The 14,706-nt window shown below is 42.9% G+C and overlaps 1 protein-coding gene across 1 annotated transcript; it reads right to left on the minus strand.

Moving 5' to 3' along the window:
- Positions 1 to 1,096: 1,096 nt before the first annotated feature.
- On the minus strand, positions 1,097 to 11,027 carry KPNA2 (karyopherin subunit alpha 2). The gene is made up of 11 exons (XM_080827313.1): positions 10,924 to 11,027; positions 9,297 to 9,394; positions 9,011 to 9,148; positions 6,648 to 6,736; positions 5,573 to 5,841; positions 5,232 to 5,326; positions 4,869 to 5,132; positions 4,221 to 4,454; positions 3,786 to 3,968; positions 2,072 to 2,221; positions 1,097 to 1,467 (listed from the first exon to the last, which is right to left on the minus strand). Exons 2-11 carry the CDS (start codon positions 9,369 to 9,371, stop codon positions 1,375 to 1,377), a joined length of 1,590 nt encoding a protein of 529 aa, XP_080683439.1. The 5' UTR covers positions 9,372 to 9,394; positions 10,924 to 11,027; the 3' UTR covers positions 1,097 to 1,374.
- Positions 11,028 to 14,706: the final 3,679 nt, after the last annotated feature.

A 14,706-nucleotide genomic window follows, 5' to 3' on the forward strand; every position in this document is an offset into this window, starting at 1 on the left:
TCCCGCCAGCAGCGGAGGAATGGACAGGAGTGCTTTCGGGGTGCATTCCATTTGTCCTGACCTCTGGGGTACTTCGGCTAACCCTCCCTCTCCCCCGAATCCATTTCCTACACTGCTAATAGCATAACCATTCTTTAGATTAGTGGCTTAACACCTGGACTGGACAGAAAGGGCAGATGGGGAATAAACTTAAAAGAGAAGCCAGTGGACCCCACCCCTTAAACAGAACTTCTGGGTAAACCAACGTACCCCTCTGAAACCACGTTCAGCCTTGAAGTTTGGGAGAAATGAATGTTACCTCTAGCTCGAGGAGACCTGCGATTAAATTTAATATATACATATAGGGGCACCTGGGTGGCTCAGTGGGCTAAGCCTCTGCCTTTGGCTCGGGTCATGAACTCAGGGTCCTGGGATCGAGTCCCACATCGGGCTCTAGGTTCAGCAGAGAACCAGCTTCCCCCCTGCCTCTCCGCCTACTTGTGATCTCTGTCAAATAAATAGCTAAAATCTTTTAAAAAGATATTATACATATACATTTTTTTTAATCCCATCTTTCTGGCCAGCGAGATTTAAGACGACCCTGGCTGAGGGTTTCTAGGAATTTTTATTCATTTTTCTATGAAAACTTCTGAAAAATTCTATTCTGACTAGTGTGTACTGAATATGACACCTGGAAGCACCCATAGCCATTATTTACAAAGAATGGAAGAAGCCTAGAGCAAAGCCAGAACTCAGAAGGGGGCAGGAAAAAAAGTCATCTCCCCCGTATCCGTGAAGGCCTCACAAAACTGACATCAAACAATGTCTGCAACAGAACCACACCTCTGCTTACTCATAAGGGTTTGGGTCCCACACCCTTCACCTGCAATCTTAACTCCAAATCAGGGACTCCTGGGTGGCTCAGTGGGTTAAGCCTTTGCCTTCGGCTCAGGTCATGATCTCAAGGTCCTGGGATCGAGCCCCATATCAGGCTCCCTACTCAGCAGGGAGCCTACTTCCCCCTCTCTCTGCCTGCCTCTCTGCCTACTTGTGATCTCTCTCTCTCTGTCAAATAAATAAATAAAGTTCAAAAAAAAAAAGAACTCCAAGTCAGAAAGCAGGACATAGGAACGGTGAAGTAAAGAAAAGGGTGGAATTTAATCTTTATTTACAGGACACTGCAAGAGAGGAGATTCCACATAGAAATAAGAAACCCACTGGGAGGAGGAACTTCATACAGTTTGTACAGTTTGGAACTGGTCAAGTAGAGTTTTGTTGTAAAAAGTGCTACAATAACAAAACACATTTAAAAAGAGTTCTAAGTAGAGAAACAGTAAGACAAACTTCTACCAAACAGAGCACACCACAAACAACTTTTTGCGTCAGCTGTACAAGCTAAAAGTTAAAGGTCCCAGCAGTGCCATCCTGAACTTGGAACGTATAGCCTTCAGAGGTAGTTTCTGGCACAACATTCTGATCTTCCTCTTCCTGGAAGTATTAAAAAACAAAACCAAACAGTGTAATTCCGCAAACATAGCACATTTCCAGGCAGTGGTCTGCCGAGAAGTCTGTATTTACTCTTAAGGTCTTCATCTGCTTATCACACCTTTGATGCTGAACCACATTTCAGCATTTGGAATAGGGGAGGGAGGGCTGCTAAAACTTGCCAATTCCGGAGCAGGTGGGAAAGGGAGATTCTGAATGGGCGAAGGAACACTAGCACAATAGACATTTTCTTACCCACCCGGCACTTTTCAGTAGGAAATGGGAAGATGGCCTATGCGTGGGGTTGGCCCACTTCTCCATCAACTCCTATGCAAACTTATTCTGGAGATATTAAGTCCCTAATAACACTATTCATTCGAAGCAGAGTGGGGATTTTTAAAAATCTTTAAAATTTCTAGCTAAAGATTATATGACCATCAAGCCAAACATTTAAGGAGCAACTATGTACACCATGTCTTACTCACACTGATATTTTGCCATATTTAACAAGGGCACAGGACTCATTTAAAAAATATAATGAAAAAAAATCTTAGGGGCTTGCCTTGTGTACTTTCCAAAATCTCATTAACGTTACCATGTCACTCACCTCTACAGAGAAATACTTCTCAATCAAGTTTAATGAAGCTTTGTACACAGACTCATTTTCATGGTTTTGTAGAGCCTCGATTTTGTCCAAACCTCCACATTCTTCAATCATTATGCTAAGTTTCTCGGTTTCACCTAGTTTCTCAGCAGCCTAAAAAAAAGTCCAAGTTTACTGGAATTTACTGAAGGTTCTATTTCAATAAAAACAATGTTCATGTTTGCATATTGATGTACATCAGACAACCACTTGAAAGTTCCTTCGACAATCCTATGAGATGGTTTTATCTCCAGTTTGCATTTTCTAAAAATTCAAGGAGATGAGATCTGTACTCGCTCAGCCAGATCTTACAGTAGTTCTCTCATTTCTGTGCATCAAAATCACCTGGGCAACTTTAAAAACACCACCACAGGGACGCCTGGGTGGCTCAGTTGGTTAAGCGGCTGCCTTCGGCTCAGGTCATGATCCCAGTTGTCCTGGGATCGAGTCCCACATCAGGCTCCTTGCTCCGCAGGGAGCCTGCTTCTCCCTCTGCCACTCTGTCTGCCTGTGCTCGCTCGCTCGCTCTCTCTCTCTCTCTCTCTCTGACAAATAAATAAATAAAATCTTAAAAAAAAAAAAATAAAATAAAATAAAACCACCACCACGTCCAGGTTCAGTGGGTCTGTGATGGGAACAAAAATTCCTCTTTTATAAGAGCGCCTCAGAGGCACCTGGGTGGCTCAGCCGGTTAAGCTCTGACTCTTGGTTTCAGCTCATCATCTCAGGGGTCTTGGGACTGCGCCCCACCGTGCGCTCAGCACTCAGTCCGCTGAGATTCTCTCTCTCCCTCTCCCTCCCCCACAGGCTCTGTCTCATAAATGAACGAATGAGTGAACTAATACATAAATAGAATCCTTTTTATTTATTTATTTATTTTTTAAGATTTTTATTTATTTATTTGACAGGAAGACACCAAGAGAGGGAACACAAGCAGGGGGAGTGGGAGAGGGAGAAGCAGACTTCCCCCTGAGCAGGGAGCCTGATGCGGGACTCTGTCCCAAGATCCTGGGATCATGACCTGTGCTTGAGGCAGACGCTTAACGACTGAGCCACCCAGGCGCCCCCCCTTTTTTAAAGTTCTCAAACTTTAGGGTACATAAATATTTACATATGAAATAATTTATTTGCTTCAAAACAATTTAGAGGGTTTAAGTAAGGGGGAGTAGGCCAAATGCTGACAAATTATTTACGCTGGGTAATGGATACACCAAGCATCATTATTCTAGACTCGACTCTTCTAGATAAAATTTCCATAATCATGAATTTAAAGCCATTAGGTAGGACCTACTTAACTCCAACCACTGTGACAAAGTGCCACATGCTAGCATACTCGGGTTAATAGGAAGGGAACCAGAAGAAAAATAAAGTTAGATAACTAAGTCATCAAAATTTAATTGCACCAAAATTCAGTAGGACATTGGAGAATTAAAGATTTTTGGCAAAATAGATAGGAATGAATCGTGTCCACGTATAGACTTGATTTCAATTCAGGTCACCCACTTGTCATCTCCTTTAAATCTCTTATAATCCCTTGTCACGTCTTACCAAGAGTGTGCCCCACATTAACAGCCTTTCTAATTCTGTGGCCTACTAAGTAAACTTAGCTGCCCTACCCTGAGTCTGGATATCATCAATTACCATCAAACCCCAATTCAAACGCTACCTTATGACTTACCTGAAAGATGTTGGAAATGGCATCCAGAATGACCAGAATAATTTTGGTATCCTTTGCAGTTAAGAGGTTCATCAATGGTTCTATTATGCCACAATGGACGAGGTATACAATCTGTTCAACTGTCCCACCACTTGTATAGTTGGTCACAGCCCAGACAGCTTCCTTTTGTGTCTTAAAGTCTGCCTAATAAACATAAGGAAACAAGTTTACTTCAGAACAATTGTAAAAATAAGATCCCAAAAGTGCGGTTATAGAAAAACAAGGACTAAAACTACTGGTTCCTTCCAACCTTAAATGAAAGGGGTTCCTGGCCACTATTTAACAGAGGACTTAGAACCCAACACTAGTTCATTAAGAATCTTACCAAGCACAGCTCTACCAAATGTCCATCCGGAAGTACTAACAACCTTTGACCAAGTACTAAGACTTCATTACCTTAGAGAGAACACCAACGAGGAATGGGACTAATCCATGATTCACAACTTGCTGTATCTGGTCCTGGCGGCCGGCTGTGATGTTTGACATTGTCCATGTGGCTTCCTTCTGAATATTAGTTTTGGGGTTCGTTAGCAGGCTGGGAAAGACAGCAAGCGCTCCTGCATCTATTACAACCTGAGTCTGTTCATCTGTCCCAGTGACAATATTTCCTATGGCTCTGAGTGCAGGAGTCTGAAAAGGGGAAAAAAAAATGTTGATGCCAACGGTTATCTTTTATTTTTTCCAGCACTGCTCAAAAACTCTACACCCTAAAGGTTTTAACAAGTCAGAGGCTCCTCGTGGCCTAAAACAGACAATGTGTTGACTCTAGTATCAACCGACCATGCTTCCTATGGTTTGTATTCTTGTTGAAAAGTTACAACTTGGGACGCCTGGGTGGCTCAGTGGGTTAAGCCGCTGCCTTCGGCTCAGGTCATGATCCCAGGGTCCTGGGATCGAGTCCCGCATCGGGCTCCTTGCTAGGCAGGCCTCTGCCTACCTCTCTGCCTGCTTGTGTGCTTTCTCCCTCTCTCTCTCTCTCTGACAAATAAATAAATAAATAAAATCTTAAAAAAAAAAAAAAAAAAAAGAAAAGTTACAACTTACCACAATGGGCAATTCAGTAGCTCCTAGAAGCTTCACAAGCTGGGGCACAACTCCTGTTTTCACGACCATTTCAATCCGTTCATTTGGACCATCCGTCAGGTAGGAGATGGCCCAGCAGGTATCTGCCAAGACCTCTGGATCATCGTGATGCAGGAGACGAACTAAGGTAGGAAGAATCTGCTCGACGGCATCTAGCGGGGGTGCGGGGTTCTTGTTGCGACAAAGGTTTGAAAGTGTCCAAGTAAGGTTACGTAAGTAGCCACACTAAGGGGAAAGAAAAATGCAATGAGAGGTCCCTCTATACTTTGAGCGGGTGCGAAAAATCAGAATCAAGAAGTGAGTAACGTGACGTTAGTAACTTACTGCTAACGATGACATATCAGGAACCGCGAGGAGAGCCAGAAGCGGATCAACTGCGCCGTACTTGATAACCAAGTCCCGAAAAACGGAACCGTCACCTAAAACAAAGAAGCAATGTTAATCAGAATCTACTTGTTTAGCGCCACCCATGTTCAGTGACGGAGTGCACCAGCGTCCTCACACAAAGACAATACTCCCGGAAACTCCCTAATCTACTTACGAGATGCCACTGGCACCCCTCACAAGCACTAGAAGCAAGCAAGCTTAAATCTTAACACACAGGTCCCTATTACTTATGACCACCTCAGTGTGATTAGAGACAGCAGAATTTTAAACCCAAGTACCTGCAATGTTTCCTAGAGCCCACACAGCCTGTTCGCTGATGTGGGCGTGGGAAGATGCCAACAGGGAAATGAATGCTGGGATAGCGCCTCCATCTACCACAGCCTTGGTCTGTTCTGATGTCCCGGAAGCAATGTTAGTGAGAGCCCAAGCAGATTCAAACTGAATGGGACTACAATCAGTTCTGCCCAAGAAGGACACAAATTTTGGAATCAAACCAGCCCGGATTATGTTGTCTATTGGGGGCTGCTTTTCCCGAGAAAGCAGTTTCCTAAGGGAAACAAAAGTTGAAGATGATTAACAAGAGAAGTCTGTTAACTTTAAAAATCAATTTAAAACACAATTCAATCTTTAGAACTTGAGACAGACTCTTAGTAACTAACGTACTAAATGTTGAGATCTCCTGGGATTTGAGCGGAGATGAACAGACTGGTTGCACGGTGCTGCCACACGTGCTGTCCTGAACTATCTTCTTTCCAGAATCGAAATATAACCAATCATGTAAATTAGCCTCCTCTCTGCATCCCCATAAACTTTAGATCTTGCCACTTTAAAACTCTGACACAATTACACTACCATTGTTAATTTGTGTTTCCCTAACTACCAGTGAGTTGAAGTATCTTTTCCTTTATCACTTGTTACTTGGATTTGTTTTTCAGCACACTGTCAATCTATACAAATTATTAATTCTTTCTTATGAAAGTCACAAATATTTGTATTTGACAGAACGTAAGAGTAAATGCACCATTTTAAATGAATGTGCCAATCCCACCTACTGAATAATTCTTCCATTCTCTGATGCCAAGTGGCAATGCCACCTTGACAAAAACTTTGTAATCTACTTAAAAAGCACACCAAAAGGTTAACAGTGATTATCACTGGGGGTGAGCAGGACTTCTGGCAACTGTGATTTATACAAAATCACAGTTTCACCTAAGGGAAGAGTCTAATGAAAACAGGCCTATAGGCAACTTAACCTTTAATTTTCCCATGCCCTCTGTCTGTCTCTTTCCCACCAAAAAAAATTCAAAAGGGCTGCTATCTTAGGTTACCCGTGCTTTGGCAGAAAAGACTTACCTAGCAGCTTGAGTAGCCTGGAGCTGGCTTTCCAAATTGTTGCTATTTATGCCCTTGACAATGTCATCAACAGACCAATTTACAGTGCCCTGCGAGGACAGTGGTATTAATTTCACAAATCATTTTTATCATTTTTAAGATTAAATACAAACAATAAACTCCCTACTTGCCATTGTGAAGACATTTTTAGGTTTATAATCCATTACTACAAGTTTAGCCTTACATTTCATTTTGGCTATTAAATATTTGTTCTTTCATATATGGAACAGGGCCCAAGCTTGGTGTATGACTCCCTGGAATCTCCAGTTAAGGAGAACCATCCTAGCATTTTGTCACTAAGAGAGGAGATGGTGAACAATTTAGTAAATGAAATTAGAGCAGTATGAAGGTTGTTCCTACATTAGTCTCAATCATTTGCTTTCAGATATGCTGTCAGGGAGAAAGGGATGGAGTTATGTGGGCAACGTGCTAGGGATTTTCACATCTCAGCTTACAATCTATGCATTTCCACAGTGCAGTGCTACAAAAATGTTTCATGTTGTAATCGCAACAGAAGGGTTTGAGAATCAGTGCTATAGTTGACTCAAAAGACAGCACCCCCTTTTCCATAGGAAAAGTTGTTACAACAAGGAAAATGCGAAAAAACAGATAACCATAAAACAAATGGTGAATATTCATGTTCCGTTAGCATTTACTCTCCATCTTCAGTGCACAGCTGGGATGCTTTGGGAATTCTGAAAAGGGAACATTTTTCCTGCTAGGTTGACCAAGGAGTGCTATAAGAAGATAGGATCTGAATATAGTGCTCTAGAAATAGCACTTAGGAACTATTCAGTGGGGGGAAAAAATCGAGGCGCTAAAGGTTCCCAGTATCTTTGAAAGATAAAAAAGATAAACTGAAGGGGCGCCTGGGTGGCTCAGTGGGTTAAGGCCTCTGCCTTCGGCTCAGGTCATGATCCCAGGATCCTGGGATCGAGCCCCGCATCGGGCTCTCTGCTCAGCAGGGAGCCTGCTTCCTCCTCTCTCTCTGCCTGCCTCTCTGCCTACTTGTGATCTCTGTCTGTGAAATAAATAAATAAAATCTTTAAAAGAAAAAAAAGATAAACTGAAAATCTAAGATTGATCTAATTTACAAAAAAAATTTTTTTCAAACAATATGGATTTTTTTTAAGGATTTTATTTATTATTATTTATTTATGAGAGGCTCGATCCCAGGACCCTGGGATCATGACCTGAGCGGAAGGCAGAGGCTTTAATCCACTGAGCCACCCAGGCGCCCAAGAATATGGATTTAAAACTACCAAAGTTTTTAAGCAAAGAAGAGGTCTAAAGCAGTATTTTATTTTATTTAAAATTTTATTTATTTATTTCACAGACAGAGATAACAAGCAGGCAGAGAGGCAGGCAGAGAGAGAGGAGGAAGCAGGCTCCCCACAGAGCAGAGAACGCGATGTGGGGCTTGATCCCAGGACCCTGAGATCATGACCTGAGCCGGAGGCAGAGGCTTTAACCCACTGAGCCACCCAAGTGCCTATAAAGCAGTATTTTAAGACTATGTTTAGGTAAATAGTATGCAGCACAGAATGAAAGGAAAAGATAAATTAGAAGACCGCTGAAAATATTTCAGGAGGGAAAAGATTTGAACAGAGTTGGTTGACAAGCACAAAAAATAGGGTACACCAAGGGGTGCCTGGGTGGCTCCGTAGGTTAAGCCTCTGCCTTCAGCTCAGGTCACAGTCTTGGGGTCCTGGAATCGAGTCCCACATTGGGCGCTCTGCTCCACGGGGAGCCTGCTTCCCCCTCTCCCTCTGCCTACTTGTGATCTCTCTCTCTGTCAAATAAATAAATAAAATCTTTGAAAAAAAAAAATAGGGTACACCAAAAAAAGCCAGAAAGTGATTGGTTCCAGACACACTAACTTCCAGTTAACACTGGAATGGCCAGTTGCGGACTGAACTGGTGGCTAGAAATGCAGGGAAACCTGAAGGGAGTTTAGAGCTAAAGGAGACCTTGGATTCCCAGCTTCAGCAGATTACGGAGAGTGGGCAGGAAAGAAGACAACATAACAGAATTATTGACTGGAAACATTAAAAAAGCTCTTCACAGAGTCCATAGTTAAAACCCTTAGGCTAGGAATGTTATTTAAATTTCTTTCTTTCTTTTAGTAGGCTCCATACCCAGTGCGGAGCCCAGTGCGGGGCTCTGGGCTCACAAGCCTGAGATCAAGACCTGAGCTGAGATAGTGAGTCAGATTCTTAAGTGGCTGGGCCAGCCAGGCACCCCTTACTATTTAAATATCTAAGAAAAGTACCATATTGATTTTGTGGGTTTGCCGTAATTCATTATCTAAAGTATATATTTACCTGGTTGTTGCGGTTTTCCTGCAGTGGAGAGGTAGCATCATCGGGAAACGAGCTTACGTTTCTCCTTTTCAGCATCTGGTCATCCTTCTTAGCTTTCCTCAGCTCCACATTAACTTCTATTCGACGCCGCCTCATTTCCTTGGAGAAAGATAAACCACTTCACCTACTGTATCAGTTTTTGCTGCTAAGTGAGGACATTTATTTCAAATTTCCTCAAAGTTCTGATCCCTTCCCAAATAGCTTTGCATTTAAAAAATACCATAGGAAAGCAACAGAAGGTACTCACTGTACTGTCTTTCCCCTTGTTCTTGAATCTGTTAAGGCGGGCAGCTGGTGAATTAGCATTCTCGTTGGTGGACATGGTTATGAGACAAAGGGAGAAAGCTGTAAGATGGAGAGAAAAAAAATTTCCCTTTTATCATTCTGCTTTTTCGATAAAGGCATTCACAGAATTATCAAGCATATACTGCATCCACACTTGTCTATTACAGGAGCAACTTCCTTTTTCAGCACCATGAAATAGTGAACTGGCCAGACAGTATTAGTCCCCTCCCTTCTGAAGGACTTTGACTTCCTGGAGCAGTGCTGTCCATCAGAAACAGAAAGCACACTGGATAAATTTAAATTTCCTAATAAGCACATTTTTCAAAAAAGCAAAAAGAAACTAGTGAAATTAATTTTTTTTAAAGATTTTATTTATTTAACAGACAGAGTTCACAAGTAGGCAGAGGCAGGCAGAGAGAGAGGGGGAAGCAGGCTCCCTGCTGAGCAGAGAGCCCGATGCGGGGCTCGATCCCAGGATCCTGGGATCATGCCCTGAGCTGAAGGCAGAGGCTTTAATCCACTGAGCCACCCAGGTGCCCCTAGTGAAATTAATTTTAATCTATTTTATTTAACCCAACACATCCAATAATGTTCTCATTTCAACACGTTATAGTATTTGAAGTTACTGAGATATTTTACACTTTTTTCATACTAATTCTCCGAAATCTTGTGTGTACTTTAGGCTTACAGCATATCCCAGTCCAGACTAGCCACACTGGCTGGGTGACTACCATACTGGACAGTGCCACTGGACTATTTCAATTAAGTAGTTAATTTTAGGAAAAGTGGGGGAACTGAGCTCACAGTTAAAACCTATGTCCTAGCAGCAATAAATCCATATCCTGGAGGCTCTCTCTATTGTCTTTAAATGGCCAAAATAGGTAGATTCTCCACGCCTGAAAATGAAACATTTGACCCATCATCACATTATGGAGTCTCCCCCAACATTTTGTGTCACCACTGAAAACTCGAGACACAGTTCTCCATCCGCAGCATCTCGCCAGCATTTTCATTTGCAGAATTTCGAGTGAATGCATTTAATCAGACTGAGATCAACTGTCCTTCCTTCAGACTGAGATCTTTAAGAGCGATCGCCAAAAGGGGACAAAATACAAATCCTCCTTTTAATTCGTTATCTTTCATTCCGTGATGTTCTTTTCCGACGCTGTGTCACAGCCAACTCTGGGCCTACGTGTTAAGAGACAGTTCTTCCAACTGCCACCCCCATCTCCAGGCCCTTCCCCTGCCCCCCACCCGGGAAGATGCAGCGGGGAAACCGGCGGAGGACGGGCCAGAGGCGCCGGGCCGCCTCCCGGGACTCTCGCCCTCGGACCTCACGGATTTTCCCGGCCGCGACGCGCCAGACGTCTCGCCGCGGTTCCCAGAGCCTCGGCGCCCTAAAACCCAAGCACTCGCACCGCGGAACACCCGCCTCGTCAACGAACGACGCCCCCGGGGCCTCGCCAACCAGGGAGGCCAGAGCCAGGTCGGGCGTGTGCTCCCGGCCTCCCCTCCCGCCACCCGCAAGCGGAGGGCGGCCTGCACGTCTGCCGTTATCACTCTGGCCGGGCTCCGGCCTGAGTTCGTACCTACGCGGCCGGCTCAGGCTTCCACGGGAGGCGGTCCGGGACGCGCAAGCTGCAGGTAAGCTGCCCTCAAAACGTCCACCACGGATCACCCCAAAGACGGTGTGGCTCGTGCAGCCGGCCGGCGCGATTTAAATTTCCCGGTGTCCCCGCATTCGGATTGGCTAGTTCGAGCCTACGCTGCATGCCCATTGGCGAATTTAAAAAACACGTTAAGTTGGGGGGGGGGGGTCACAGGGCCAAGAAGAGGAGATGTTAGCATCGCGAGATATGGGAGCGGCCGGGCAATCCCAGAAGGCTTTGCAGTCGGGTGAAGAAAGACTCCAGATCCCGGCATGCAGCAGGTCAGTTCTCAGCACCTGGGGCCTAGGCAGAAGGCTTATGCTAGGGATGTCGCTTGTAGGTTCTTTGCCTGGGCGGCTGCTTTAACCACAGTACCACAGCTGACTTCCAAAATAATTTTCTTAAAAATCTTGATAAAGAGGAGGTGGGTTAAAAAAAAAATCTTGATATGGAAACATATTGCTAAGAGTTTTCTCCCTGATAGGACACAGTAGGAACTTGGTAGGGGTTTCTGGCCATTATGGAAGAAAAGTTTAAGGCAGGTTTGTGTTGCACTTTTTAGTTTTTATTTTTTTAACTTGTGTCATAAAAGACTGCATAGAAGCCACAAATCTGGTAATAAAAGGTTTCTTATACCTGTTTCTCCACTCTTATTTTTAAATACTTTCAAATACAGAAGAGCTGCAAATCTTTACCCAGATTTGCCAAATGTTAACATTTTGCCACATTTGCTATTTCTCATGTATACACACACACACACACAAGCGTGGGTGTGTAAAAGTAATATGTAAAAGACATATATGTATATACATTTGAACCAACCGAGTATAACTTTCGGAAATTCTGTCCCTTAACCACTGTATACCTCAGTGTGTATCCTCTGATGACATTCTCTTATATGATGAACCACAATCATCAAATTCAGGACAAATGTACTTTTTCTTGTTTTGTTTAAGGATATTTTTAAGGTTTTATTTATTTACTTGAGAGAGAGAGAGAACAGAGGGAGAAGCAGACCCCAGCTGAGCAGGGAGCCTGTTGCAGAACTCGATCCCAGGACCCTGGGATCAAGACCTCAGCTGAAGGCAAACGCTTAACTGACTGAGCCACCCAGGTGCCCCTTTAAGGATTTTTTTTTTTTTTAAGGTTTTTTGTTTTTCTGTGTGTGTGTGTTTGTTTGTTTTTTCAGTAATCTCTACACCCATCCTGAGGCTCAAACTCATGACCCTGAGATCAAGAGTTGCATGCTCTACTCACTAAGCCAGCCAGGGACCCTAAGACAACTGAATTTGATGGTATTATTTATTATATAGTCTGAATTCAAGTTTTGCCAATTGCTCTGATATGTTCTATGCTGTATTTTACACTTTTTAAAAAATGTTTGCATTTTCTTGCATCACAAATGGTTATCAAAGCATCAGACTTAAAGATCTGGTTTTCTTTCTGCAATTTTTCTATATTCTAAAAATTGTATTTTTAGAAATGTTGTATTGGTTGTATTTATCACTATAAATAAATTTAAACATTGAACTTTGTCCATTATTGTAAGCATTTTTGCAAGCCTCACTCATTGTGTAGCAGCCGTGGGGCTCACTGGGAGTTGATTCTACTCCCATATACTCAGTATGATCCCATCCCCCTAACTGCAAAAATGTGGAAAGAATTCACCCCTAAACCAGTCCTTGCTAGGGATTCTCTTGGCTACTATGAATGGTTCAGGGAAGCATATGACCTAAATTCATTCAGTTGGGAAGCCTATGTCTTTTGTTTAATCACTCGAGATAGGAAAGCAGGCTCTGTTCTTCTGGACTGGGGGATGTGAGTCCTAGAAATTTGAATAGGACAATTGTAGAGAAACCATGAAAGCTCTGATCAACAGCCTGCCCTACCTCTGAAGGTTGTAATTATATAACTTTGCAATTATGTCACCCGACAAGCTTTGTTTTTTAAGCTAGTTATATTGAGTTTTCTTTTGCTTGAAAATATGGAGTACTATTTGCCCAGAAGTGTTGTAAGTGTTTTACTTTTATTAATACATCTAATCTTCACAACTCTGTGTTGCAGTATTAGTACCTGTACCATTTCACAGAACAGAAGACTGAATTAGGAGTGGTTAACTCACTTGTCCAGGTTCACACAGCCGGTAAATGGCAGACAGCAGTCAGACCCATGCTGCCATGCTCTCAGCCACTATTCTGTACCCTCACCTGAAAACACCTGAAACAGAAATAAGATGTCCAAAGTGAAAGTTGCCTATGAAAGACACAATGTTGTCCTGGGGGTACCATACACCCTCTATTCTTAGCTATTATAGTTTGGAGGGAGATTCAGGAGAGGGCCTAGGCCAATCAGTACATTCCATCCCCAGACCCAGGGATTAGTTTGGTGATGAAGATGTCACACAACAAAATAAAATGTTTACTGAGGCCTTTGGGTATGAGATATCCTCTATCTTCCATAGGACTGTGTGTGCTGGTGGCATGAGCCTGAAACTTTGCTGCTTTCAGAGAAGAAAGTCCAAGTGTGTCTATTTATGGCTAAATAATCATAGTTTGTCTCTCAGTCATTCTTTCAAGTAAAAACCATTTTCCATGGAAAAAGCAGTTACTTTAGCTTGCAACTCAACATCATGTAATTTCTTTCCCTCAAAAGACTGCCATTGTGGGGTGCCTGCCTCGATCAGTCTCTGGAGCTTGCAAATCTTGATCTCAGGGTCCTGAGTTCCAGTCCCACCACGGGGTAGAGATTACCTAAAAATGAAATGTCTTTTTAAAAAAGGTGGGGGGGGGAATAAAATAAAATAAAAAAGGTGGGGGGCCAGGGTCCTGGGATCCAGCCGGCATCCGGCTCTCTGCTCAGCAGGGAGCCTGCCTCCCCCTCTCTCCGCCTGCCTCTCTGCCTACTTGTGATCTTTGTCTGTCAAATAAATAAATAAATAAATAAATAATTTTTTTTTTTTTTAAAGTGGGGGGAGACAACGATTGTATTTTGGTATGTGATAGAAGTGATTCATGTATACTTCCCATTTTGTCATACAAAAATATTAAAAAGATACGTCCTCAATTGTTAATACAATTGACATTTCTTACAGCATCATCAAGGCCGTTCTGAAGCGAACCTGCTACCTCCACCACCTTCACCAGCGTGCGGACATGAAGGATGACTATTACTAGTTTGGTTCCACTGCCTTGAATCACTGAGGTGTCAATTTTACCCACTGTCATTGCTGTACCACCAGTGCTAAATGATTAGTGAATTGTTATTTACTAATAACGTCCTAATTCTCATTAAAAGCATTTCCTTAATGACTCAGGGTTTACAAGAACGAAAACATGTGACATACGACACACAGATACCGAAGATTTGAAAGATACACACCTAAATGTTAACAGTGGAAAGCTCCACGTGGTAGAATTCGGGTCAATTTCAATTTTCATCGTTTGGCTCACCCATGCTTTATACAGTTCTGCAATGAACAGGCGTTCAGTGTCTAAGGAGAAAACGAAATTGTGCATTTTTAAAAATCACGAATACAGCATCTTCACATGCTGTGGACCCCAAAAGTCTCCGAATCTTTATCCAAGATCCAGGGTAGGATAAAAACAAACAAAATCCCTATTGTTTTGTATTGACGGACCCTTTAAACCGGAGGTAAAGAAGAGACAGGGGAAAAAAGTGGACGTTAAGCGACTGGGAGAGAAGGGCAGATTTGGGGGACCAAAA

This window comes from Martes martes, assembly GCF_963455335.1.
Source record: "Martes martes genome assembly, chromosome: 16".
NCBI lineage: Eukaryota > Metazoa > Chordata > Mammalia > Carnivora > Mustelidae > Martes > Martes martes.

Bases quoted from the DNA above. Each gene is read 5' to 3' on its own strand.
- KPNA2 (XM_080827313.1), bottom strand. From the start codon at position 9,371: ATGTCCACCAACGAGAATGCTAATTCACCAGCTGCCCGCCTTAACAGA. The intron at 5,327-5,572 runs GTACTTGGGTTT...TCTTTGTTTTAG, and splicing joins GGCTCTAGGAAACATTGCAG to GTGACGGTTCCGTTTTTCGG. The intron at 2,222-3,785 runs GTAAGTCATAAG...ACTTTTTTTTAG, and splicing joins CCATTTCCAACATCTTTCAG to GCTGCTGAGAAACTAGGTGA.